At 43.4% G+C, this 27,120-nt stretch overlaps 1 protein-coding gene across 6 annotated transcripts in view; it reads right to left on the bottom strand.

Moving 5' to 3' along the window:
* The window catches only part of SDK1 (sidekick cell adhesion molecule 1), a 385,946-nt gene that overhangs the window by 97,357 nt on the left and 261,469 nt on the right, over window positions 1–27,120 (bottom strand). For all 6 annotated transcript variants that reach the window (XM_063414764.1, XM_063414763.1, XM_063414762.1 and 3 more), the window contains 6 exons: window positions 23,504–23,651; window positions 22,538–22,678; window positions 18,917–19,098; window positions 11,060–11,175; window positions 7,873–8,065; window positions 4,868–4,966 (listed from right to left, as the gene is read on the bottom strand). In XM_063414764.1, the coding sequence (XP_063270834.1) occupies window positions 4,868–4,966; window positions 7,873–8,065; window positions 11,060–11,175; window positions 18,917–19,098; window positions 22,538–22,678; window positions 23,504–23,651 (879 nt within the window). The remainder of the gene's footprint in view (window positions 1–4,867; window positions 4,967–7,872; window positions 8,066–11,059; window positions 11,176–18,916; window positions 19,099–22,537; window positions 22,679–23,503; window positions 23,652–27,120) is intronic.

The raw sequence follows: 27,120 nt of genomic DNA, 5'->3' as shown, positions 1-27,120 counted from the left end.
CCAGGGAATTCCTCCCTGCAGGAGATCCTTGTATCAGGGTCGTTGGTGCTGTTGCCCGACGTTGGTGAGTTATTTGTTGTAGTTTAAATTTTGGGGGGCTCTCGGGGGGGATCCCCCAGGAGACCCCCAGAGTCTTAGGGTCGTGGGTGTTCCCGTGCTGGCAGGCAAAGAGACTTAGATGCTGGTGGGGTGCTGATGAGGTGAGGGTTTATTCACTGAGGGAGAGGGGAAAGGAAGGGGGGAAGGGGAAGGGAGGAGAGGGAAGGGGAGAATCTGGAGGCTTCTAAGAGAAGAGGGGCAAAGAGGCAGAGCCTTCTGCCTTTGCATTCTTAACACCGAGGTTCAAAGGGGCGCGGTAACATTCTCCAGCCAATGAGGTTACAGATAACGTGATACTGCAGGGAGGGTACAGACTTAGGATAAACTATACATTTTCTAGGGGTGAGCTAGAGCAAACTATTTCTATAAAATACAATTCTACAGGACACGGCTCTCCAACAGCCCAGGGAATTCCTCCCTGCAGGAGATCCTTGCTCCTTATGCCGTGCCTCGTGATCACCCTTTATAAACAGAAATAAACCCTCCTTGAAGTAAATATTGGCTAAAATACCCAAGGATTTTAAAAGTGCTGTTATTTCCAATAAAAGGCTGATACAGGTACCTCACAGAGCATTATTTCCCTGTCAGGAGGACATGTGGTCTCAGCTGTCTTTTTTTTCTATGAAATGGCCTGGAAACCTGGAAATAACCTGACAGAAAGGTGGGCTTTGATTCTGTGACCCCTAAGAAGAAACACTGGAAAATATAACATCTATTGGAATATCTAATTAAAAATCCCTATGTGCTTAGTAGGGCTTTCTCCCTTTGCATGCTGAAGTAACCTTCAGCGCTGCCTGTCTAGAAATACTTAGAAATCTGACAATTTCAATCTGACAATAACTATCAGGCAGGAACATTGTGGGAATCTTCTAGGAACTGAAAAACCTCTACTCCCCACCGCTTGTTCCTTGCAGAAATCCTTCAGCAGGGTGAATCATTATCCTTTCTTTCAAAACCGTCTTGGAGCCAATGCATTGTCCAAAGCTGCACCTGCCCTGACCTCCATATTATTCTTCTATCATAACCAGGCTTTCCTTTTTATCTCTTTGATAACCACTTGCCTTCCAAGAACTTTTGAAACTTTCCGCCGTCTGATTTGCTCAATTTTACCTCCAAACCTGCTTGTCCTCCTCCTGCCCAGTCCCACTTTGTTCTCATTTGAACCCATGCGAACCTCGCTGTGCCAGCCCCCGGAAAGCAAGTCTGAAAAGTTTGCTTGATTGCCTCTTTCTTTGTGATTTGACTCAGAGGGTGAAAAAAAAAAAAAAAATACACATAGTTCTTGAATGCCTGTGAAATTGAAGTGAGTGAAAAGGACTAACAGAAAGGAATCCCACTGTGTGAACCATGCACAAGGCAAACTGGCTAGAGAAACTCCCCACTGGGTTCCTGTTCCCATCACCTAAGATGAGGAATTCAGACCAGTTGGAGGGCTTGAAGAGGCTTTATTTTTAATTTTTTTTTTTAAATAAGGAGACATGATAAGCCGATTAACATATATGAATCGACGTAGCAAAATCCCTCATGGTGTTCATCAGCAAGAAAGCAGCATCTCACGAGCCAAAAGCAAGAGTCTGAGAGGTGTGAGATGTTCTCTGTCCTCTCTTGTGAGCTGCCATCACTGACAGGGATTCATCTTAACCTGATTTTGCATGAAAATGGGCTCAGTGTGTTCACACAGTCACTAATTAAGTTTCAGGTGAGAGGGCAGTGATAAAAGGAGGTGATGCTTCAACAGTTCCAGCTACACCACAAATGCTCCTCTGACTCTGCACTGCAGAGGGGAAGGGGAAAAACTCGTGAATGCTCATCTGGAACTGGTTTTAAGCAAGAGTCTGAGTGGGAATTAATTAACTCAGTAATTTACCGATGTCTTGGAAACACTGTGGTGTTTTGATGCTCTCTGAAAAGGCTTAAGAATCATTTGTGAGAGCACAGATGTAGCACAGACAGGATTGTAATCTGTAGAAAGTTTTTGATGAAGTTTAAGGACTCTGTTTCCTGAGTTAACAGAGGATGAGCAGAAAGGTGGGGGCTGACTGTCCCCTGCATTTGATGCTCAGTGAAGGAGTTGCCACAGGACCATCACAAACACCCTTTTCTTTCAACAGCTGTGGGTGCAGCCTGTTCCAGACAACAAATAACCAGAGGAAGATAAGCAGGGGACTTTTAATGCTCCCTCTATCCATTTGTTGCTTATGGACAATAGAAAGTGTCACTCATCATGCACCAGGCAATCTTCAGTGATTGAGATATCTCCCCTCTCATCTGGATAAGCTTAGGTTATACATCAAATTTCGATGATTATTCTGTGGACATTTTATCTCTTCTCCCTGGTGACCACAGGATGAGACCCAGCTTTCCTGCCCATTAAGCACATAGTCCCTATGTATTTATTTTCTGGGGGGGAAAAAAATATTCACCAAGAAAAATATCCTGAATTCCTGTGTAAAATGAAGAAAAGGCAAAGGGGCAGTATTTACTGTCAGGGATTTCAGTCCCCAATGCATAGTTAAATTCCAGTCAGACAAAAGATGAGACCAGAAAATGTGTGCATACACAGCGAGCAGACACAAAGCCAAACGCAATCAGGCATAGCAAAAATAAATTTAAAAAAAAGTGCTGAAGGAAAGGAACAACAAGCACTGCACCCCAAGTAGCACTTCAGCCACCCTGAGGGGCAGCTGGGCAGAACTCTGGGCCATGGGGCTGGTGAGAACACAGCCCTGTGTCCAGATGTGATCCCTGCCAGAAACGTGTGTGGGGAGCTTGGCTGGATTTCCCAGAGGGTTTCCCCTGGCTTCAGTGTGAGTGAGGACAGCGAAGGTGCCACAGATCCTTCCCCCACGCTCTGGCACTCCACAGAACTCTGCCTAACGGGAACTAATGACCACGGGAGTTTCAGAAATAATTTTCTGTTGATGTGGAGTAAATTCTCTACACGAGAGCACTACACCCAATCACCAACTGTCCGTCCACATCCAGATCCTCATAAATCAATGTTTGCTGAGGGAACGAGGAAGATACTGAGATTTACAGCAAGAGTAATGGGCAATTTCCCAGAGCAGGTTGGCTGCTGGGCACTCCCTGCGTGCTGCCCTCCTCCCAGCGCCCGCGCAGGGAACAAGAAGGTCCAGTAAAGACATCAGTGAGCAGAAATGATGAATAATTGCCTCCCCGGGCACTCAGATCTCCAAGCAGCCCTCTCTAAACCTTTGAGGTGCTCAGGGCATGAACAATTTTGCTGTTTTTCTATCCCAAATGCAATTTGCATCATTAAGGAGGTTTCTTTTTCCTTATAGACTCAGCTGGGCATTTTCACACTGGTGTTTTGTCCTGAATTAGAGAACATCTTCAGTTAATTCCTTCTGAAACAATTTACCCCAAATATAACCCAGTCCACCACTGGGCTCTGTCAGGTTTCAACCCATTCTGGGAAGGGGCAGCTTGTTTTTAGCAAAGTAATTCTGCAACACCAAGCACAGAGCTGCTGTCTGCTGCCTAACAAGGATCACTATTACATCATCCTGGATGGAGGCACCTAAATTTAAGCACTTGGGCTTGAAAGGCTTTGGCCATCCTCGCTGAATCAATACTGCTCTGTTTTCAGGAGTCATTAGTTTCTGTTCTCAAACCACTTAAATCAGTGCATATTTCAGGCAGGTTTCCATGGTGGAGAGGCAGGTGATCTGCATGAGCTCGGAGCGCACAGCTACGAATGGTGCACGTCACAGAGAAAACACAACTGAAACCCCATCAAAATAATGACACCTGGCAGAGTTAAAATGCTCCAGGAAATTAGACTGATGTAACGTTTCAGTGGTCAAGGGTCATAAAACCTGGGTTTTTTAACTGCTAAAATGCATTTTTTAAAAAACGGTAACACAATTTTTTAAAAAATGGAACATTTTAACTCTCCAAAACCAAAATATTTTGATCCACAAGAAAGATTTTCTTCCTTCTCAACTACCTCCAGTAATTTAAAATCTGAGAGCTTTTTTGTGCTTCAAAACCTTGAAAGCCTTTGTTAAATGGAATGTCCATCCTGTGCAGCTGCAATAGTTTCCCATCTGAAAACAATATTGCCTCTGTTGATAAGAACTACAGGTTTCCTCAAGTATTTATTCCTTCCTTTATGAAAAATAATGAAGTTGCCGCTGTTGTATCTTCACTGGCACACAGTAAGTAGATAAATAGCTTGTCAAATGGCAGACTCATCAAAGGGAAACAAGAGAGTTCTGAACCCTTGTGATTGTTTAGAACAGATTAAGTAATGACATGCAAATTCCGTCACGCAGTCCACAGCCAGACCCCTTGATCACAGAGGAAGGATTCTGCTGATTTCAGGCTTGGTCTTGATTGCAAACCTCAGCAATGCCAATCCAGACTTCACAGCTGTGAACTCTGTGCAGGGACCCCCCACCCTTGGGCCAAAGGCCAAGCACGGTCTCACAAATTTCCAAAAATTCAGTAAAGCAGGTGGAGGTCACGGAGGATTTAAGCAGACCAGACACCCTGTGGGGAGCTGATTTCTAACACAAACTGCTTTTCCAGCAACCACAATCATGAGCTGCCAGTAATTGGAGCTGTACTTTGTGTAACACTCCCTGGTGACATCTCAATTACCCAGAGGAGGGGCCAGGGAACCAGCAAGAGCCCAAATTCTCCCTAAATGCTCCAATTCACAGTTTTTCACTGCAACAACACATTCCACCCCCCCACACTGAACAGAAAAAAAGTAAATAAAAGCAGAGATAGCAGCTGATACCTGTGATGATGCCATTTTTCTCTACAGGTTCTTGCCAGCTGACCTTGAGCGAGGTGTCCAGAATCTCAGTGAAACTCAGGTGTCCCACAGCTCCTGGCTCTGGCAAATCAGGAAAGGAAAAGTGTTAATAGGTGAACCCAACTTAACTGGGATCAGATTCACGTGGCAGGGTTAGGGATGGAGAAATGAGTCCCTGAGCCAGGGCTAAGGGAGGCTGGGGCCTCGGTGAGAGGAGAATGCAAGGTGGGAAGAAGCACTCTGGCTATCATCATATCAATTTTTCATCCAGTCATCATCCCACGTGTGTGGAGCTCTAACAGCTTTGCTGTTTTCCCTCAAGGATACCTGTGAGGTGTTTACCTGCTTTCTGCAGCAACACCACCAGCTTTCCCTTCACCTGGAAAGAGCCTTTTCCCTATGCAAGGTCACAGCAAGGACAGAGTCACAAGCCACTGCTTGGATAAATTCCCTCCAAACAACTCTAAAAATGTCCAACATAATGGCAACTGTCTTCTGTAAAATGAATACAAGTGTGTGAAACTTTTTAAAGGGTTTTTATGATGTAGCTCAAGAGCTCTTAAAAAATTCAGCTCCCCAGTGTGCAATGAAAGAGCATAAAATGGAATGACTGTCAAGAATGTGCCATCCTCCCTCAATTTTGATCTTCAAGGAAGACAACCTGACTGATTTTTGATCCAAATGCAGTTCTGTCCTCAATCGATGTACTGGAAAAAGGAGGTTTTGTTCACTTTATATTCACTGAGCTTCTGTCATTGGATGCCTGCCCGAGTATCCTCCAGCTCCACTGACATCAGTTGGCAACTTCTTGTCCGCAATTTCATGTTTTGTTTCCTCTTCAATTTAGTCCAGCCTCTCATTCCCCTCCAGCTATTGACAAAAAAAGCCCAAACCCTGCCAGTAGGTCAGCGACAACCCCATTTGCAATTCTTCAGTCCCAGGGAGGAAAATTTCCAAATCCACTCTGCAGGACCCAGTAGTCAAAGCAGCACAGAAGTGCTGATCCCACAGTGATCCCAGGAATGCCCAACTAGAGCAGGGAATTATCACAGCTTGGGCCATGGAGCTGCAGACATGGAAACCACACACCCACAGAGCTTTGCTCCAATCAGCCCCTGCAGTTGCAGCCCAATTTTGAATTCATCAGGTGCAGGTGACTCCAGGCCAGGACACGACGCTTCTGACCGGGTGTCAGGTTTTATTTGACCTACAGCTTGTCAGCAAACAGATCCCTGTTTTCCTAAAGGACTGCCTAACTTTGCTATCCAGACAGAAAAGGATCACCCATGAATGTGAATGACAGGCCTTTCAAATCTTTTTTTCCCACCACATAAATCCTGAAGCAACTCAGCTCCAAGCATTTCTCTGCCAAGATGGATTACACCATCCTGCACGGAACTTCTCCATCGCTGTGCAAACCCAGGGAAGCAATTCCACAGGATTAATAAATGAATAAAGAAGACAATCCTGCTCATCTTTCCTGCTGAGGCTCCGTGCAGCATGTAGCTGGACACACCAAGAAATGGCTCAGATTATCTAGAAAATACAAGGCTGGCCCTCTCTTGGTTTATGCTTTCTGACGGAATTCTCTTGTGTTTAAAATGGCTTGTGACATATCCCAACATTTCCCTGGATAGCCTCAATGAGACAGGGCAATGACCCCACCCCTGCTCCCACTTTGTGGAAAGCGTTTAAGGTTCATTTCTGCAGCCTTTCCTTCAGCAGAAATATTAACAGCCTCTTTCCTCTTCCCAGCTGATTACTTTTTGTGAAATCCAAGGAGTTTTGTAACTTTGGTTTCTTATCCTTCTGCACTCTCTGAGAACAGCCACGGGGTTTTACCATGCTGAGAGAGAGAAGACAGATGAACTCAAACACATTTACAAATCATCACTGGCTAAAGCTCTTTTGCCTTAGGAAAATGGGCAAAAAAGCTGATAATGCACGTTTCTCTTTCAACAACACCTTTTCCTTTCATCCCAGACACACGTTTGAGTTCAGATTAGTGGCTCACACAGATTCTTGGTCCTTAAATTCCTATCTCTGGCAACCTGTTCTAGTACATAGAGGAGAGCAACCACACCAGCAAAAATCCATGGGAAAGTAATTTTCTCCAGGTTCCTTCAAAAGTATCTTATTAAAAATTGGATTAGCACTTTGAGCCTCATTCCAGATTCTTCTTTACAGGAACACTGACTAACCCAAAAGATCCCTATTAAGGCAGAGTAGTATTTCTAAAAACAATACTTTAATGGATAAATTAGACACTTTTTATTCTGATTTAAACCTGCAAAGGTGCAGCAGTGTTTATGATGCTCCTGAAGCACTGGCCAGAGCCAAGATCACTGTGGACATGGTCAGCTGTGAGGGCCACTGCAATTTATCTGCATCAGACACAAACTGCACTTGTTAGGCCCAAATATGTCTTGAGAAAACAACTTTGAGGGGCCACAGAGACCAAACCTTTTCCTGATGCAGGAAATAATTTATATGCTAAACCACCCAGTACATTTATTTCATCCTGCATCCAGTTTTTCAGGATGCAAGATACTGCCTTGCTGTGATCCTGGTTCTTCCACACAAACACTTGCAATATAATATAGATACAGACATTTTCAATTTATTGAGTAACAGCAGGAAATGATTGTAAATTAATCATTGACCTCCACAGGAAGTTCCAGGAAAAGATCAATTTGTGTTTATTTGGGTGCCTGAACATGGATTTAAGAGCACAAGGATTCACAGACATAACGCACTGTGTGTTGGCTGAACCAGACTATGAAGTTCTTAGCTAATCATCAATATTAAAAAATTCATTCAAGTTTAGTCCATAATGAAACAAAAAAATCAAATATTTGCCACAGGCTGAAAGAAACCCCATGGAAAACATGTAATTTAACGCGAGGTGACATGAGAAGAGATTGCAGGGTGTCTGTGAACCCGAGGTCCAATTTTAAGCAGAGGAATTTAAGGATTTGGGTACTCACTGTCTTCCAGGGTGCGCAGGAGCTGGGGAGGGCTGCGAGGGCCGTCCCCAGGGGTGGTGAAGCACAGCACTGAGGTGTAGTAGGCAGTGAATTTCTTCAGGTTGGTGATGCAGCCGCTGTGGACACCATGGAAATCCGGAGCGATGGTGGCCACGGTCACACTCTCAGGAGCGTCCGCTGGCCACGCCAGGAGCTGGGGAATCGAAACATGGACGAGCTCTCATTAGAAGCTGTGTCTGTTTGGAATCAAAGCGGCTTTGGCTGCCAAAACCATCTTAATGTGATTGCAAAGAAGCAAGCAATGCTGTTAAAGTCCTGTCAGCTGTGATGCAGAGCAGATGGAAGCAGCAGTGTGACACTGGAGGGATGTTGGTAACGCTCACTGCTGACGGGTCACACCAGCACTGCAATTCTCCATGGCTGCTACTGAGCAACCCCAAAATGATGGAAAATCATTATTCAGATGACACGAGCCTTTTGTCTCATCAGCCTGGCCAGGCTCTGCTGCTGGAAGCAAGCTGAAGGAAGAAAAGTACTTTCAGTGCTACTCTGTCAGAAATGCTTTATCTTATTTTTTTTTTTTTAAGATCTTATTTTTTTTAAGATCTGATTTTTTTATTGGGCTCAGAAGGGATCAGAGATGGGGACACACACACCCTCCTGTCCCTGCCAGAGCTCCCCCAGCACCCCAGTGAGCAGCCCTGCCTCACAGGCTGGGAGCATTACGAGCTCAGTGAGCTGGGGACATCCACACTGTGAATGATTCAAGCGGTTCTGGAACTACAGAAAGAATAGAAAATGGTTGTAAAGATGATTACTACAATCTTCAACACCTGAGTCCCAAAAGTTAGACTCCTGAAGACATTTTCATGCATTTAAAATAGGGTGCTTGTCAGAGGAGTTCAGTCTTCCAGGTTTCATTCATCTCAGTGGATGTTCTGGGCGATCAATATCTCTGAGAGTGCAATACCTCACGTGTAGGTACCTAAATGAGGACTTAAAAAATTCATTTTTGGCAAATGACTTTGAAATTCTGAAACAATTTTTGAAATCACCTTAAAGGCTTAGGGCTCTAAAACTTGAAAGTGTTTATGAAATTTTTATTTTGCCCAAAAATCCTTATCGTGGCTTTCAGGAGAATGTTAAAATTCCAGGCCTGATTTGGTATCTGTGTAAATCGTGCTACTTGTATTGATTTCAGGCTCATAAACATGAACACATACCTGAGATTAATAAGCCATATTTGACACATTTAGCCAATGTCTAGAGTCTCTGATAACCACAAAGCACAGTTAGGGGACTATTAGGAGTAATTTTGTTAGGAATATTTCATATTTGAGAAGGTGCACTTTACAACTTATTGAAATGCAAATAAATTTCAAAGAAAAGATAAAAATGCATAATGGCAGAAGAGGATAGTAAGTTTTATTTTCTTTTCTAAATCACCTCTGTGGATTGCAATTGGCATTTATAACTTTGGAGGACTGAACTCCTGAGTGCATTTCACTGCATGCTCGTGAGGAAATGTGTGCAGAAAATACAGGTGAACAATTTTGTCACTTAAAGGAAAAAATGAGTTTAATCCTTAAGAAAGGCAAAGGCCTGGCTTTGACTACTAGAAATCTATAAATCATACAGAAAGCTACTCTGTAGAAATAAGTGACAGAAATGATCTCACAGAGTCTTTGTACTGCAATTCCCAATCCCTTGGAGAAACGGGATGGTAAAGTTGTACAAATCTACTGCAATCAAAGAAATCCAAAGAAATCCAAATTTTGATAATTTCAGAAGTTTTCATTGGCCACTGACAGATACAAATGACAATTCTACTTCTTTTATAGCATTGCTGAAGAAATGGAAACATAAATTAGAGGTAGCTATACAATGAGATGAAGGATCTTTAGACTGAAACTCTGCATACAACAGAGACTGAAAATCTGAAATAAGACTTTTGCAAATGTGGGCTCAGTGTGCTTAGACCTGCACCAGAAAATGACAGTGCACTGCAGTCCACTGAACCCCAAAAGTGCTTTTATTCTCCAGAGTCTGAGCAGAAGCCAAGTGCTATTTCTGTGCTGGAGTTCCAGGGTATTGTGCTGCAGCCCTGTCAGTCACTGAGCCTTGAGAGCTGATTCTGTCCCTGCCAGAAGCAGGGACACAAATCTCCATGTATTTATTTACTTCTTCAGCAGTGAGATTCTCAAACCACTGCTGCTCTTCATGAGAAATACATTGGTTTGGGCAGAAATACCAAAATTCCCATGCATATCTCTGTCTGTCTCAGTTTCTCTGTCACTCTGAGACACTGCTAGAGAAGGATCAAGTCTTCTGAAGCATCTCAAATCCGTGTACAATCCCTTAATTCACCACTTGTCTTTTGAACTACAACATCCTCCTCAAATCACTCCATGTCCCAACACTCAGATCAACCTTGCTCCTCCCTGCTCATAAACCTCTCCTGTCTTCCCTTTTCCTGCTCTGAGATTCCTGCAAGATTTCTCATTTTTCTCTCCATGGAAGTTTTTAAACTCTTCATTTATTATGCCCTGAATCACTGATGGAGGTTCTATTAAGTGAGAACAAACCACTCTGCCCAGCTCCTCAGCAAACACTTTCTGCTCTGTGCTCTCTAACAGATTTTGCCTGATTAATAAATTCTACATTCTCACACCTCCCAGATCATCACAGGGGGAAAGTCAAGGCAAATATTTAGTGTGATGCCCTGGTTCCCAGTGAAATGAGTGGTGATTGCTCATTAGCATAAACAGAAACCCCAGGGTTGGTTCTCAGTGCCACAATGACACGTCTCCTGAGGTGACTTCCCAAACTGACATGGAATTGCTTTCTGCCTTTGGAAACTCTCCAGGAAAGCGACAGAGGTATAAGGACTTGTAGGCTATGACACATTCCCTTTTCAGAACTTACATAAATTGCAAATATTAGAACCACAGAATGCTTTGGGTTGGAAGGGACCTTGAGAATCATCCAGTGCCAACCTCTGCCATGGGCAGGGGCACCTTCCACTATCCCAGGCTGCTCCAAGCCAAATTAGGAGCAACATCTGCTCACTTCTCTCTTTATTTTACCTGTGTAAGACACCCCTGAGAGCACAGAGTCACTCTGGAGGTTCAGAGACCATAAGGAATTGTAGTTTACACCAGGACTGCTGTTTGAAGTCTGTACTCACCTTGTATCCCTGGTTAATGCCGTTGATGAACTGCTGGGGAGGAGGGTTCCAGAAGAACTGGATGGTTGTGGAATTCACGGCCTCCACCTGCACGTTCTGGGGTGGAGCTGTGGGCACTGCTCCAGGCAGCAGAGAGGGAGCAGCACAAAACAGAGCGGAGAGGAAATGAGGGGAAAAAAAGAGAAAAATGAACACAGAACCCACTGAGTGTCACTCGCAAGTCACAGAGAAATAACAGCCTGGAGAGAGGGATGCACTTCCCGTGAAACAGCAGCGATTTGGAAAGCTGGGTAATTGAGTTAATTTCTCATCCTGCATTGGAAATTCCTTCAAGGGGAGGAGGAGAAATGGTTTCTGCAGCTTATTATCCTGCAGAGGAGTTTCTCAGAAAGACTTGAGGCAGGAGCCACGCAAGGATAGGTGAGCACAGCTCTTTCAGTCATCCATGAGTGCACAGAGAATGAAGAGCTTCTGAGAGGAATTTCTTGAGTCCTTCAGTGCTGCTCAATTCCCCAGATCAGACAAGAAAACACAGAGTTCACACAATTAAAGTTCTAATTGTGAATTATAATCTGGCAACAGCATCTGTTTATTATTTACTGCTGCCTAAAGAATTAGGACTACATGCAGCAAAGATTTTTCTTGGGAACTGGGAGTTGTTCTCATTTTATCTTGATATGATATGCATTCATGTATATTGAATTGATTGTATATATCCTGAGCCAATACATCCTCTAATCTACTAAAAGTTGCATAAACATTTTATGCCAAGGATTTAATTAGACAGATGTTTTCTCAATACAAAAAAAAAGCATGGAACATAAAGGCATGCTGCCTTCAAACAGCCAAAACCAGCACTTAAATATTTCACCGTTTAATAAAATGTCTCATTCCAAGCAATTTCCTCAACTTACTGCTTTAAGATGTCATTTCTATAGTTCTCAGAGGAAAGTATACTAATAGACAGGCTTATTTTGCTGAAATTATCAAGCTTATAGTAATTTTAAGAAGAAAACTGCTATCTGAGTACAAAAAAAATGGACTAAGACACTTTAAATCCTATAAAATAAGCTTAATAATGCTTCAAAAATATCACTATTGACAGCCACGTGCATTTGTATTCTAGGAAAGAGGAACCATCCACAAGTGGTTTTGAAGCCTGGAAGTCTTTGTTCCTTCTGCTTCCAAGGGAAAGTTTCTACCAAAGCCAACGATCCGTGCTTCTAAGGAATATCCACAATTCCCACTGAGAAATGGGGGCTTCCTCCACACTTTTCAAAAAACAGGGCAGAAACTTTGAAAGTTCTGAACCACTTTTCGGCAGATGAGTCTTTGCACGGAGAAGAAATGAAGAAAAGAAGTTTAAAAATGCAAAATTTTCCCTTTTCCCACCAAAAGTTATTATTTGTTTGGGAGAGCTGTAAGGGGCATTATTCTTAACTAGTGTAGACACTACAGTAAGACAGAGATGTGCACAGCCCAGAAATATCAACAGAGAAAAACGGAGAAATCCTCAAGGATGTCAGGCTGGAAATGACAAGAACATCCACTCCCATGTCCTCTGTCCCTAAAATTCCCTGAAGATTCTGCCACAGCTTCGCTCTGCAGGCTTTTTTTAACCTCAGTAGCTGCATATTAGTCAGAACTTTCTTGCCCTAATTTAAAACTTGATGTCACAATTTATGAACTATGCATAATTATTGAGTTCTGGAAGCAGAGTTTATCTGATAGTACTCTAAATTTTCATTAGAATCTGGGCCCTACTTCCTGCCATGTGTCATAATTCCCTGTGTGCTTTTGGAAGGTTATACTATTATCTGAATGACCTGTAGACATCATAAAGTTTTTGTAGTTAAGAGATTCACCAAATCATCCTGAGATACAGTCATAAATATTAAAGTCACTCTACAGCCATAATGAGTTGCTTTGGCTACAGACCCCACTAAATGCATTTTTTCTTATTCATGTTCTTGATGAAACTGTTTATTATGAGAGCCACAAGATGTATTTGAATCTGCCTTTGTGAGCAGTACCTTGCATAATTAATGGTTAACACGCATAAAATTTTTTAAAGTCCAAATTCTTACTTTCCTGCATATATATTTGCATATTCAGATATTGCAATTGCCAGAGATTTGTTATTGCAGAAGAAAATGGTGTTACAGGTCTTCATGTTGGTTTGTTATCAGAAAATCACCAGGATATCACTGATTGATTAATCTCCTCCTGTCGGGAGGGCTAAATCTGCTGAGCATCACCAAGCTCCAAGTTTTCATTTGTGGTCCTCACACCCCTCAAAAAAGCTCAGGCAAACACCTGAGGATAGGTTTACATCAGTTTTAGGAATGTGGATAACCAAATGCATTAGTTATTTCTTTTAAAAAGGGAAATATTTTCTGTTCATTAGGAGATCGTTTTCTGAAACAAGAATATATGGTCACAGCAGAGAAAACACCTGCTGTAATATGAAAAATGGAAAAAATTATGAACAGAAAACATAAAACCTTCAGAATGTTGGAAATCATGATTTATATCACAATTCCTCCTTGGATATCTTTATTGAAAAATCAACATCTGCATCTCAATTAATGCATTTAAAAGATGGAAAGAACATGGTCCATCTGATATGCATAAGATTAAGTATACTGCAGAAGATATAATGTAATACACTTTTATATTTTTAATCAGTAAAATATTGGCATTATAATCTCAAATTTACTTCAAAGTGCCAGTATAAAATTCTCTTTTTATGTCCTGATATTAAAGACTTCCTTGGGTATCTGAGCAGTTCTGCATTTTAAAAAGAAAAGAAGTTTGAGGGAAGCTAAATCAGAATTGACCTTCTGGTCACTTCAAAACTGAAATACTTTTCCAAGATCATGGACAGCAACTTCCTGAAGCTGGGGCTGTCTGCACAAAGGATTTTCTCATTTAGTGGTAGATATTTGTCCTCTCCCTACAAATTTGTTGTCAAGCTGTACAGAAGCTGCCAATGTCAAAGAGGTCTTTCAAGAGTAATCCCCAAGTATTTACACTCCCAGCTTTTAAACTTGTACTTCATCATGTCTGCAAGTATTCCAAAGCCATCTCACGCTGGAGATCCATCTGGGAGTCATCTCAGAGCTGCAGATCAAATTGGTCAGACACAACCAACTGTTCCTCTCCTCCTGATAAAGTTCATGTGGTTGGAAATCTACGGAGAGCTCAGCCCGCGGGACCAAGGGTTAATGTACAGCATTCCAAGCAGAAAAGGTCATGGAAGCACTCTAGATAAAAACCATTAAAAGGGTTTCACTGACAAGATAATTGAGAGGAGACGAGGCACCGAGGTTAAGCGTGTGTACATGGAATTATTCTGTCTCTGGCCATGTGCAAACAGCATGTAAATCCCACGGAGCTTCTGACTGCCAGGCTCCTGCTCCTAAATATAGATCTGCAACACAGGCTTGGAAAAAAGGCTCCTCTGCAGCTCCTGGCCATCCAGGTGGCAGCTTGTTCCTGTCCCAGTTCCTGTGGAACTGTGGGTTTTCCTCTAGGGGAGGATTTGGTTGCTCCTCTAATGCACCAGCTCGAGGTGCTGAGCTGCACATCCCACCTGAGCGGTGGGGAGGTGGAGGGCTGGGATTCCTCCTAGGAAGGCTCCTGGAATTCCTCCTGGGAAAGCTCCTGGAATTCCTCCTAGGAAGGCTCCTGGAATTCCTCCTAGGAAGGCTCCTGGAATTCCTCCTAGGAAGGCTCCTGGAATTCCTCCTAGGAAGGCTCCTGGAATTCCTCCTAGGAAGGCTCCTGGAATTCCTCCTAGGAAGGCTCCTGGAATTCCTCCTGGGAAGGCTCCTGGAATTCCTCCTGGGAGGGCTCCTGGAATTCCTCCTGGGAAGGCTCCTGGAATTCCTCCTGGGAAGTCTCTTCCCTCTGCTCCCTGCTGGCGTTCTGGGCTGTGCTCTGAACAGCAGTGGGTGCATAGGAAAAGCGGTCTCTGAAACTCTGCGCATCTGAAAATCTGAATTCTGAAATTCAGCAGAGTAGATTTGGCACTAAGCGATGAGTTGGGCTGGGAAACGCCTCCTTCCTTTCCTGCATTCCTCTCACACAGACAAGATTTTATTTCTTTATTAAGAGCTGGGGGCCAGGGGCTTCTCTGAGACAACTGCTAATTCCACCACCTTGTGAAATCATTTAGAAATAAAATAAAAGCAGCAGACAGCAAATGACATCTAAGCAAAATAAACCCCAGTCACTACTTTCCTGTCCTTGTGCACAGGAGCAGCTGAGCCCAAACCAGCCGTGGGTGCTCCGAGGCTGTGGGAGGCTCCCCAGAGGAAGGGAACCAGGATCTTTAAGATATTTTTGCCAAGAAGGCCCAAGGGAAGACTAAGGAAAATCTCTTTTCACTGAGATAAAGTGAATGGTTGCAGAGGACACTCTGCAGTCAAGGATTCCTTTTTCAAGATTATTTCCTACATAAAGCAGGAAGCTTTCAGTTAACTGGGTTTCCTCTACCTCAGTCACACATTTTTCTGATTCATCTTAGTGCCTGAGGAAGAAGCTGCTTTGGACCTGCTGAACAGACTCCTCTTGTTTTTATCCTTTCCACACCATCAAGACTCACTAGTCTGGTGACTTTTATTCAGGAAGGGCTTTTGCTCAGACCTTCTTAGCCTGGCAAGGGGTCCATGCATGGCAAAGAAGGGAAAACAAAACAACATTTAAATACATGTTGAGATCTGTGACCCTTGGGACATAAGACTGGCTTTTGAGATGTGCATCAAGAGAAAGAAATGGCACTAAAAGCAGAAACAGAAGTGGCTAATGTCAATGGAGAGGCTAATGGGAACAGTGTCTCTGCTTGTAAACCTTGCCCTGCCTAAATCTGAGGCATGGAGGGAGTTTTTCAAAGAGAGAGGAGTTCAGACATATTCACAGTGGGGAGATAAAAGGGACAGGCCCAAAGCAAGGGGTGGAAGGTGCTGCTTTATCAAATCAGCCTGCAGAAAAAGGCAAACATGCCCAACAGTACAGAGCAGAGACAATATTGTCACCACAGAAAGATGTTTACACCTTCACAAAGCTATTTTTACATGAAAAGGTATTGGGAAACTTCAGGTTCTCATATGGCAACAAGAAGTCCTTCAGGACACTGTTTAAATAAGTAAAATTGCCCTATGCAGAGGGCTGGCACAAATCCCTGTGAAAAGTAACATCAAAGCAAGGAACAGCTGGAGAAACCCTGATGAAGAAAGCCCTATATATACAGAGCATCAAAGGATTAGGCTGAATATCACTCTGAAAAGTCTTTCAAGATTTTAGAGACAGTCAACCTGTCTGACCCTCATGCTGGGATGTTCAGTGCTCTGCCAGGAAGTCTTTCTGACATTTTATCTCACTGATATTCTGCACCAGCTCCCTCCAAGTCCGGATCCCTCAGCACCTCCTGAGCCTGGCTGCCTTCTGGAAGCTGGAGATTTCCGAGGAGCTTGGAGCAGCTGATTAGTTTTCAGTGGCTAGAGCAATGCCAGAGGACTAATAAGGGATTAATAGACTAGCTCCTGGTATAAATCCACAGCTCCTATGGGCAGTCAATACCCCCTATGACAAAGGTGCCAATATGCTGATGTGCTCCTGCCAATGGCTTGATGTGCTCCCGGGGTCCATTTCCTCCCAGCTCTGGCTGCACAGCACTCTTGATTAGTATGAGGTGCTGCAGGTATTTTTCATCTGCAGACAGACAGGTCCTTGCCAGCACAGCTCACATCATTTAATGCATGTCAGAGCAGAGGCAGTGGTGGTGTGGTACCAGGAGAGGGGGATGGATGGGAGTGTGTGTCTTTGACATTTATCTCTGCTCGTATTAAAATCAGAATATGATTTACAAGGCTGTTTTACACATGGCTTTTTCTTATTCCTGCTGGTTTGGTTTAAGGAAAATGTTCTGGAGCAAGAAACAGTCACTAGGTTTTCCTGTCTTTTCTCAACTCCAATAAACATAAAGGAGCAGAGGTTTGGACAGTAGCACATTACATATGGAGACTGGATATTAAACCATTTTCAAACTGCATTTATACCATAACCAGTCTCCCTTCTCAGCTTTAAATGTAAAAAAGCTTCAAACTCTTTTTTTTAAAACAGGACCTATGCCTTTGGTGAACCCAGCAAGGTTCATTAGGAGGTGGCAGCACCCATGAAGTGGTTATTAACAGCTGTTAGCAAACACCAATATGAAATAAATCAGAAATATCCATTTTTTCTCTATGCCTACCCAGCACTGAGGAATTGCATGAAGCCAAAGAGGCCACTGCAGGTTGGCCTGCAGTCTGAACACTCTTTCTGATTAACATGAATGCAGGACTGACTACACCTAATTTATAACAGAGGATTTATACCCTTATAAATGACAACAGACAGCCAATCAATAAAGGATGATAATAACTGCACATAATATCAAGGGAAATTAGAGTCAATTACAGGGTTTAAGAAAAAAAGAGTGTGAAGTCCAAACCTGGGCCTTAATAGATGGAAGGTTAAGGTGCTATGATAGCTTCAAATGTGCAAACAAACAAGGCAATGAATTACAAGCATAATCACAAAAGGGATTCAAATTCTGTGGGCAAACCAATTCTCTGCAGAGCTCGGGTCTTTAGTGGGATAGAAAACATTAATCCTGGCTGCAAGGAGAAGACTTCAAGAAAAACATTTCAAGGTCTGCTATAAATACTTCTAGAATGAGGCTGAGTGTGCCCAGGCTCCTCTAAACTATGAGACTTTACATGCCCTAAGACAAAATATAGATAGTTCTTTCTCCAGTTGTTGTGGTTAATTAGTGTTGCATATGAATAATCTTTTCTTAAAGATCTCCCTACACCTCAAACTGTATCTAATCATGTTATAATGCACTCCTAGTAACAATTAAACAACTACATCTCCTTCACTGATTGAAAATTAACTGATGCACTGTAAATCTGCAAGTTTTTAAAACAGGGTAATTGTTTTATGACCAACCAAGTAGAGCTTTTGTACTGTCCAGTGCTCAGCATCCAGCACAACCCTGCAATTATGGGAATATATGGAAGCCTTAAGGACCTGGCACTTAATTATCCTACAGATTTTTATACCAATCTAGAGGTGTAAACATGCCTTACACTGGTTGTAAAAAGTAATTACATATCCTTTTGTTGGTGTAATTTATACTCTTCTTAAAGCACTTAGAAAAGTGTGGAGGAGCTGTAGCATAAAAATCAGGGCTCTAAAGATCATTTTATCTTCCCTTTTGCAAGTATCTGCACCATTCCTGAAATGCTTCAGAACCCTTTCACCACAGGTTGTATTTCTCTCCCTACACTTCCCTTACAATTTATTCCACATTTCTAAAGCAAGGTATTCTGTGATTATCAGCACTAAAGCAGCTGGTTCACTCTGCCTGTCTCCTCCATTGCATATGCAGCATCTTGCATGCCTTGGCCATGATAAAACCAATTCCCTGCCATATTTCCTCTGACTCTCCTGGCAGGGTAACCTCAGCCCCTGCCTGTCACAGGTCCCATAAATCCATTCCCCAGGACTCCAGCTCTCATCAGCATTCCTATTTATTCCTCCTGCTGCAGCCGGCTCTGACCTGCAAGGGTGGCAACGCATCATCACCGGGGTCAACAAAACAGATCATTTTTGACTTCACTCCCAGCTTTTCCTACAGCAGAGGCAGAGCAGAGACTCAGCCCTGCTGAGGCATTTGAAATTTGCAGGTGCTCCCTGCTCCAATCTTGTCTATGCCTGAAGTTTTGATTTCCCAGTCCCAGGGTGGGGCTGCCCATCCCCAGAGGAGGCTGTGGGGTGGTAAAGGAGGTGCTGGTGGGATTTGCTCACCTCCCTGCAGCGTGTACTCTGTCACGGGCCTGCTGAAGGCTCCCAGCCCAGCCCCGTTGTACGAGGCCACCTGGATTTCATACTGGGTCCAAATGATCAGGTCCTTCACCAAGCAGTAGTTGATTTCTGCACTGGTGATGTTCTGGTACTGGTACTCTCCCGGGAGGCCGGCCAGGCGATACCTGCCACGTGGGGAGAAGAATTCACTGCTTAATTACAAGGTATCAATCAGAGAAAACATCCTGACTGGCAAAACAGCTTCCTTTGTGAAGAGGCAGTATGCAAAGTTTTACAGCAGAATTTTACCAAGAATAATGAAAAATAATCAGGAGGAACACAGCAGCTCCTGATAAGACCATATCGTGTTTGACTGCTATAGTATCTATAATCTGATCTCACTGAGATTACAGGATCAGGGCTAAACAAAACGGGTATTTTATCCTGTTTTATGGTTGCGGGAAAATTACAGCTTTTTAAATGTGGCTTGTCTAGTAAAAGCTGTGATTTAGTACAAAAAATAGCCCAGATGTGATTTTTATCAGAGTGCTGCTGTAAATCAGCCTGAGAAATGTTTTTTTTTCCTTCACTTCTGAAACCTGAAAAGGAAGAGCTCAGAGGGCTCTGACCTCCTGGAATCTCAGCCACTGGCAACCCTGGCTTCCACCAGAATTTACTTCACAGAATTATTAAAATAAGGATTGAATACAGTTGAGACTGGAGGGTTGGGTAAGCACTGGAATTCCAGGAGAAAGGCTGTGTCAAACACAGGTGGCTGATAAATATCCTGAAACTCTTCCTGCTGAGACATGAGAAGCTGAAACACCAAATCTATTTTCCCATGTAAAAACTGTATTCCAGAAAACAGAGCCCCTTTGATGTGTCTCTTCAGGCCAACAAACTACAGAGAAGAACTAAATTATAGAAGACAAACAAACCTTGCAAATCTGTGAATGTGAATAATACTGTTTGTTTTCCTTCCTTTAGGAAAGCAGTACAGTGGATGCTCACAATATGCTAATTCACCAAAAAATCAAAGAAACAGAGGCCAAATAAGGGACACAGGGCATTACTATTCCATGAAAAGACAAATATGGAAACATTTGTATATTTATTCACCACACAACTTTTATACACTCTTAGCCATCCTTTGCTTCACTGCAATCACCAAAAGTTTATTGACACAGAACAATTTCATTGACATCTTACAGAGAGATTTTAAATTTGTCAAAGTAAAATTGGTGCAATGTTTATGACTGGACAACTTCAGGTGTTTCAGCCAGAGATTTTTGTTCTAAAGTCTTCCTATAAAGAGATCAGTTCCTAATCACTGACAACACCTCTATTTTCTGCTGCTTGCCTGACCATCCTTTAGCACACTTAATATTTGTAATGCTACACTGATGTGATTCCATTTATGAAATACAAATGGAAATAAAGAAATACCCGCCCTCAGCTGAGCTTTTTGAATGTCTTGCTCCCCCTTGCTCTCCCTCACCTGCCGTGCAGGGTTTGTGCTCCCTGGCAAGCCAGTTCTTAGTGCAGCAATGTTCTGTCTCCTGCCCAGCAGACGAGGTGTAAGTGCTCCTGTGATTTAATCTGTTATGCTGTTAGCATGGCAGACCCCTCAATGCAAGGCTGGCAGTGAGAAAAAGGGCAGAGGAAGGAGGCCAGTGCAGAAATGTCATGTCTTCATGATTTTTCTCACCACGGGCTTTGACGGATACTCCACATGACTTGTGCAGTGCACCTTCACTTTTAAAGATCAGGTGTTCCATCAATTTAGCATCTTGCATGTCTTGAGCTTTGTGTCTCTGGGGTTGGCTGGTGCTTTTCACCCTGATTCTGCAGAAATCACTGCAGGAGCACTGTTCTTCAGTGCAGATTGCTGTGACCACACAACTCAACGTGGAAGAACAGCCTGGTTTATTACCTGGGACAGTTGTGCTTTTATGGGATTATCTTAAATTCCTGTTGAGTAAATGGTTCCTCTGCTCTGCTGTCAAGACAAAGCAGGAAGACACCAAAAATGCTCACAGACTGAGGATAATGAATATGGGCACTATTAAAATGGAAAGAGATGTTACAGCAAGGTCAGGGATCAATTATGCAGATAAATACTGTAGAAAGTACCCAAGTTAAACATTATTGGAAATGCTATATGGAGAAAACAGCACAGGTTGCCAGAAGTAGGAGCCAATGGGATTTTGCTTTTTAAAGGACTTAATGCTGAGACTGGGAAAGACTCCCTGGGAATACCTAAGGAACTAATCCCTGAAGAGAACAGTCTGAAGGGAAGAACTGCACAAACAACGTTTTCACCCTGTGCAAATGGGAACCCAGGAGTCAGGACAAGGCTCTATCTGCAGGCAGAAGTTAAAGCACCTTTCCCCACTGATGGAGAAAACATTTTAAACTGAGTCCAGTCCTAAAACTTTGCACCAACAGCACTTGAACAAGGGGCTCACCTCTGCTAAGGGCCTGTGCAGGTGACAGGAGATGAACGGACAGAGGGAACTTCCCAGGGCTATTTTGGCAGCTCACCAATACCCTTAACATGACAAAAGCCTTTCCATCCGTGCCAGCAAAAGTAGGAGCACAGCATGAACAGGATGTTGGCATTTCCACTGCAGCATTTAGTTCTCTTTTCCAGTTCTGGAGGACACTGTATGAAAATGTCAGCAGCCTGCCCACAGGAGGCTATAATCATCACTTGGAAATGTGTCAGGAGCTGGGAGTTTCCGACAAAAACTCTAATTTAGGTAATGCCTCCCTCACTAGAGGTGTGGCCCCAGCTGGCTGCTAGCACTGCAGGGTGTGGAGGATGCCAAATTCAGTAATCTGTAGTGGGCTTGGGTAGGAGTGAATACTGAGTCCCAAAAAATCACCTAAGGGAAATGCTCTGCAAAGTCTCTCAAGTGTGGCACCACCCTTTCCAACACAATGAGCCCTGTGTGAGCAGCCAGACTGGATGTGTGCAGGATTCCCAGTTCCCTGCCTGAGTGTGTTTCTTATTAACAAACACAGACAGGGCTGAAAGGATCTTACTCAACTGGCTGATTTTCAAAACCAAACCAAGGTCTGCCATGAAGCATCTGACCTGTCATTCCCCCTCTCCATTTTGTTTGGCACAAAAGTGAAGTTTATTGATTCTTTTGCTGCTCCTCCATAGGCAGGAGGCCTGTTGTGTCTTTGATAAATTTAATTAACCTTTCGGGCAGGGAGCTGAGCTTGTAATAAGCAAATATACATCTGCATAGGCTGCACTGAACCAGCCTCCCTGGGGAACACTTGCATTACTTGGTGCTTCACTTCCCTCTGAAAATGGAATAAAGGGATGTTGTGAGTGTCCACAGGGCGCTGGTCCTTTGGAGCAGCTGATGGAGTCCCCAGACTCCAGGACAGACAGACCAGAATTGAAATGGCTGCACCCTTGTGACCCCTTGAAGAGCTGTTGTTTTCTCATATTTAACAAACCAGGGCAGCCTGAGTGTCCTCAACAATAACTAATATCCTCAATTCAGATAGAGATAGCTCTTATTACACTCTCAAATCACACCATTTGAACTCCCTTGTGCACACCTGGACCTCTCTCTGGACTTGCCAGGTTAAGAAAGGACTTACCTCAGGATGTAGCCATGCAGGACCCCGTTGTGCTCACTCTCAGGAGGAGGTTGCCACTGGACCATGATGGACTGATTGGTTCTCCCACTGGCCACAATGTTTTTGGGGGGGGCACTGGGGGGCTCCTCAGGTAGCATCAACCTAAGCACAAAAGGATGAGATGGACACGGGTGTTGAAAGAAATCAAAAATAACAGTATTTCCTGTATCCCCTCCAAGTGAACCACTTTCTTTTATCACAGTCTGATGACTAGAAAGAAATATAATGCTGATCAAACTGCTGAAGACATGCATGAAATAGTTACAACAAATCAACATAATAGGAAATCAGTTAAGCAAGCAACAAGACAGACAGCTGAGGTAACCCTATTCTCTTGGAATCACCCAGGCTGCTACAACTCTTTAAAAAGATTACAAGCCTGAATGAGTAAGAGCTCAGGTCCAGTGTCTGTGACTCCTTCCAAATTGTTTCTTTCAGCTCTTTCAATATTTTTCATATCAAACTCCTACATTTTGAAAAAGCCATTTAGAGTTCAGCTGCTCTGCAATTCAAGCTTGCAGCAAGCTTTGGTTCACAGAGAAGGGGGATGCATTTGAAACTGAATATGATGAAGCCATCCTTCTCTGTCACATCTGGGTAAATTCCAGAGGTGACATTGCCACGACAGGGTGAGAGCTGTGCTCCTGCCCGGGCTGACTGCTGGGGCATAAGAACAAAGCATCATTTCCAAGATTCTGCCCAGCTGGTACTTTGGGGTGTGAGCACACCTCTCCCACGATGTGCTGATCTTCTGCATCCCCCAAATTCCACACCCCCAGCTCCTGCCAGCTGCTCAGCACCCTCCAGAGGCCTGGGAAATGGCAACTTCTCCATCTCCCACTCTTTGCACAGAGGATTATTTCACTCCCTCCTTCTCGAGCAGCATTTTCCCCTCCCCAGGCCGCTGTCCCCTGGCACTGTCCTTACCTGCTGGTCTCGGTGCTGTAGCGACCCTTCCCCACCTGGTTGACTGCACAGACCCTGAACTGGTAGGTCCTGGCAGGGGTGAGGCCACTCACAGTGACTCCGGTCATCCTGGGGTCCAGGTCTGACAGGTGAACCTTCCAGGGGGAATCTGTTGGGAAAAGCAGCATGGGGGAAAAAAGGAAAAAGAGATGAAAGTGCCTGTCAAAAGCCCTGCAGAAGTGAGAAAACGCCTCTGACTGCTCAGGGCTCTTTGTGCTTGCTTCCCTCAGAGGAACTTTGGGAAGAAGTTTCTTTTCAGCAGAAGAAACCTTCCTGTCAGCCCACACGGTTATGCAGATTGCACATTTGTCTACTGGAAAGTGATGCTGCACATGTCATGGCATAATAAATAAAAACTATATTCATTAACATTTTAATAAAAGAGGAAACAAGCATGATAAAGACAGATGGGCTGTGTATTTCACAACCCATCTGTTTGGCAGGCCATCACACCACCACACCCATGAGTGGCTCTGGTGGAAGGTTTCTAATGAAATTCACAGTCAGTTTGGAATATCTTCCTACCCAGCTTGCAAGCAGGTGTAGAAGCGTGACTCTCTCTGCCAAATCAGCCCTTTGCTGCAAGACCTGAGAAAGCTTCTGCTGCTGATTCTACGTGTCTGCAATCTGGTTTTTAATTTTTTTTTCCTTGTGATAGTATTCTACATGGAATCTAATTGTCCTAGGAAGATTCCCTGGTAGAAAGAGCCCTGGCAGCACTCTAAATCCCTCGCTGTCTGTTCACATTCTTGCCATATCCAGCCCCTCTGATGCCCAAATTACAAGTTTCCAAAGAGGTCAGAAATGAAACACGTTGAAAATTAAATATTCTGACTTCTTCTCTCCATAGCTTGGTGTCACATATCCTCCCTGAAGTCATGACTGAAACAGGGAGAGGTGACATTTGGTCTGTGTTGCAACAGTACAGCAACGGAATCAGCCAATTTGAAGATTTGTTCAGTTTTTAAATAATACCAGCTGTTTTCATGCTCCCTGCTCAAATTACTAACACTTCTGGAAATTGCTGAGGAGCTCACTGTAGATTTTGGCAGCGTTATCTGTGCGTGTTGCTCATCAGAAGTGCATCGTGGCTCCTGGCAGGTCACCTCAACGTCTGCCTCAAAATGAGGATGAGATGTCCCAAACGTGGAAAGCTGCTAAACTTCACACCGAGACAGAAGCCACTCATTTTGTGCTTTTCTGGCAGATTCCTTAGCAAGTTTAAGTCCTCTAGGGTATGATGCCAGTTAGGCAATAAACACTGCATCTTCAAATTACTCCAAATGTATTTATTCCAGTGAGGGCCTTGCCAGAACAAAGTCTTTTTTAACAGGAAAACTGACACAGCAGAATACTGGGAATGCTGGAGAGGGACATTTGCACAGCAGTCAAGGTCTGTCCTTGCCAATTGTTGATTTACCAACAGCCACTTTGGCCGCAAGACCTTGATGCCAATTTATCTTAGCTGAACATTGGATTTCTTTTAGAGAGCCCTCAGAGGACACACACCTCTGCCGTCTAGAAAAGCTTTGCTCAGGAGTTTTTTTCGCACCCTAGTTCCTTCTGAATTTTCACAGGCTTCCCTTGAGACTTCCCAAACAGCCTTGTTACAGCCAGAGTGCACAGCAACAAATCAAAGGGAGCTGGAGTGAAGGTATGGCTGACCCAGTGCGCTGCCTGAAGGAACTTCCTTGAGGAAAATGGAAGAGCAGACACCAAGAGGGGAGTGAAATACCCTTGTATGAGCTCCTTGGGCAGTGGTCCGTTTCCTAGAGCATTTCATTTGTTTACTGCCAGTGTAAACACCACCTGAGAGTGCTTAACCCAAGCAGCTCAATGTAGTGAGCAGTTTGATTCAACAACAGGCCCTATTAATCTCCTCAGCACCTTGGGGCTTTGCTCTGTTTATATGCTGCATCTGTAGAATACTTTATTAATTCTTTTTCCTCTCCTGGTGGAAGATAAAAGATCTGGCAGGAAGAGAGATTAAACTGGAAACTAATATAAACGAAGCCTATTCATCTCCTGGGCGCTCTGATTCAGAGAGGAGGGCGGTTCAGGGAGTGTTTGCTCACTCCTGGAGCACTGGATACACCGAGTGTGCAGAGTATCTTTAAAATTTAAATGTCAGGTCTTTTTTTTCTTTGACAATCAACAAAGAAAACACTCCAAAAAACACAGATCTCCCTCTTTAGACACACACAACCAAGCCCGGGACTGTGCAGAAGCTCTTTTCACTGCAGAGGAGAGCAATTCTGACAAGGGAAACATGCCATAAAATTTTCAGCACTGCCTCTCCTGTCCTCCAGGGATGGCTGTCACTCACCTGTCCCAGGAAGCCTGGAGAGGCTCCATGGTGACAAAAGACTTGCCAGGTCAAACTATTAAAAAAGCCTCTGTTAGACTGAACAGAGTCTGCTAATCCTTCATTTAACTTAAGCTGCCCAGAACCTACTCTGGGCTCTGCTGCTCTTCCCCTGTAATTGCTGCTGTCTGAACAACTTCCATGTTGAGCTGTCTGTCGTCTTACAAATATTGGCCATTCTGAATTAACTCTGATTGCCTCTCCAAGTTAATTTATTGGGAATGAAGAATCTCACAGGCTGTTCTCTGGTTTGCAATGTCATTTTGGGGTTTTAGAAATCACAATTTTTTCTCTGTCATGAATTTTTGGATGTGCTTGTGAAGCGTTCAATAACTCTGGCTATGTGCCAAGAGACATTTCTCCTCTATTTCCCTGCCTACCCTACAGTTCATGCATTAATTGCAGTGTCCCCAAAATCGTTTCTAATGTGATATTACTGATCAGATCTACTGCAGAAAGCTGATTTTTGCAGGTTTGGAACACATTTCCATCTCTTTCCTTCTCCAGGGGGTTTTGCATGGATGGCAGCATAGGAATCTGCTGTACTGCTGGAATTCACTGAATTCATCTTTCAAACCTTTGTAGCGATATGATGTTGCAAAAAATCCAGATGAAAGCTAAATGGTTCACCCTTTCTTTGGTAGGACCTATACAAGATTTACCAGTGGCCTGAAAAGAAGTATTTTTTAAAATTATCATATCTAGATCTGAGTTACAATCATAATGACAATGCAGTTTGACTTTGATTTTTGCAAAGATTTATCAATGAGTTCAATATTTGCCTTTTGAGTATTCCTACCAAATTCAGAATGACAATTTATAGGCTTCAGTTGAGCATGTAGAGATGCTTTCCACAGGAGCTTTTATTATCTCCTCATTGGCACAACGTGATGAATCTGAGTTATATCATTACCTCACAGAGCACAGATATCCCAGAATACAATAAAACAAAAATGGGCTTTTATCTTAATTGTCCTCAGCAGAATTCTATAAGTCTTAATTCATTTCTTCAGTTAAAAGACTATTCAGAATATTTTTTTGATTAATTCCTTCAGTCTAAACCTCTTTGGAATAAAATAAGCATCTCCCCTCCTAACTCCATGAAGACACTTCATTGGAATTCCGAGGTAAATCACAATGGGGCTAAACAGGTCATGAAACATCCAAAATTATATTAGTGCAAATGACAGCAATGCATGGTACTATTTATTTG

Source organism: Prinia subflava, chromosome 17 (assembly GCF_021018805.1).
Source record: "Prinia subflava isolate CZ2003 ecotype Zambia chromosome 17, Cam_Psub_1.2, whole genome shotgun sequence".
Lineage (NCBI taxonomy): Eukaryota > Metazoa > Chordata > Aves > Passeriformes > Cisticolidae > Prinia > Prinia subflava.
The sequence above is the reverse complement of the archived record's forward strand: the minus strand, read 5'-3'. Positions and strand labels throughout refer to the sequence as shown.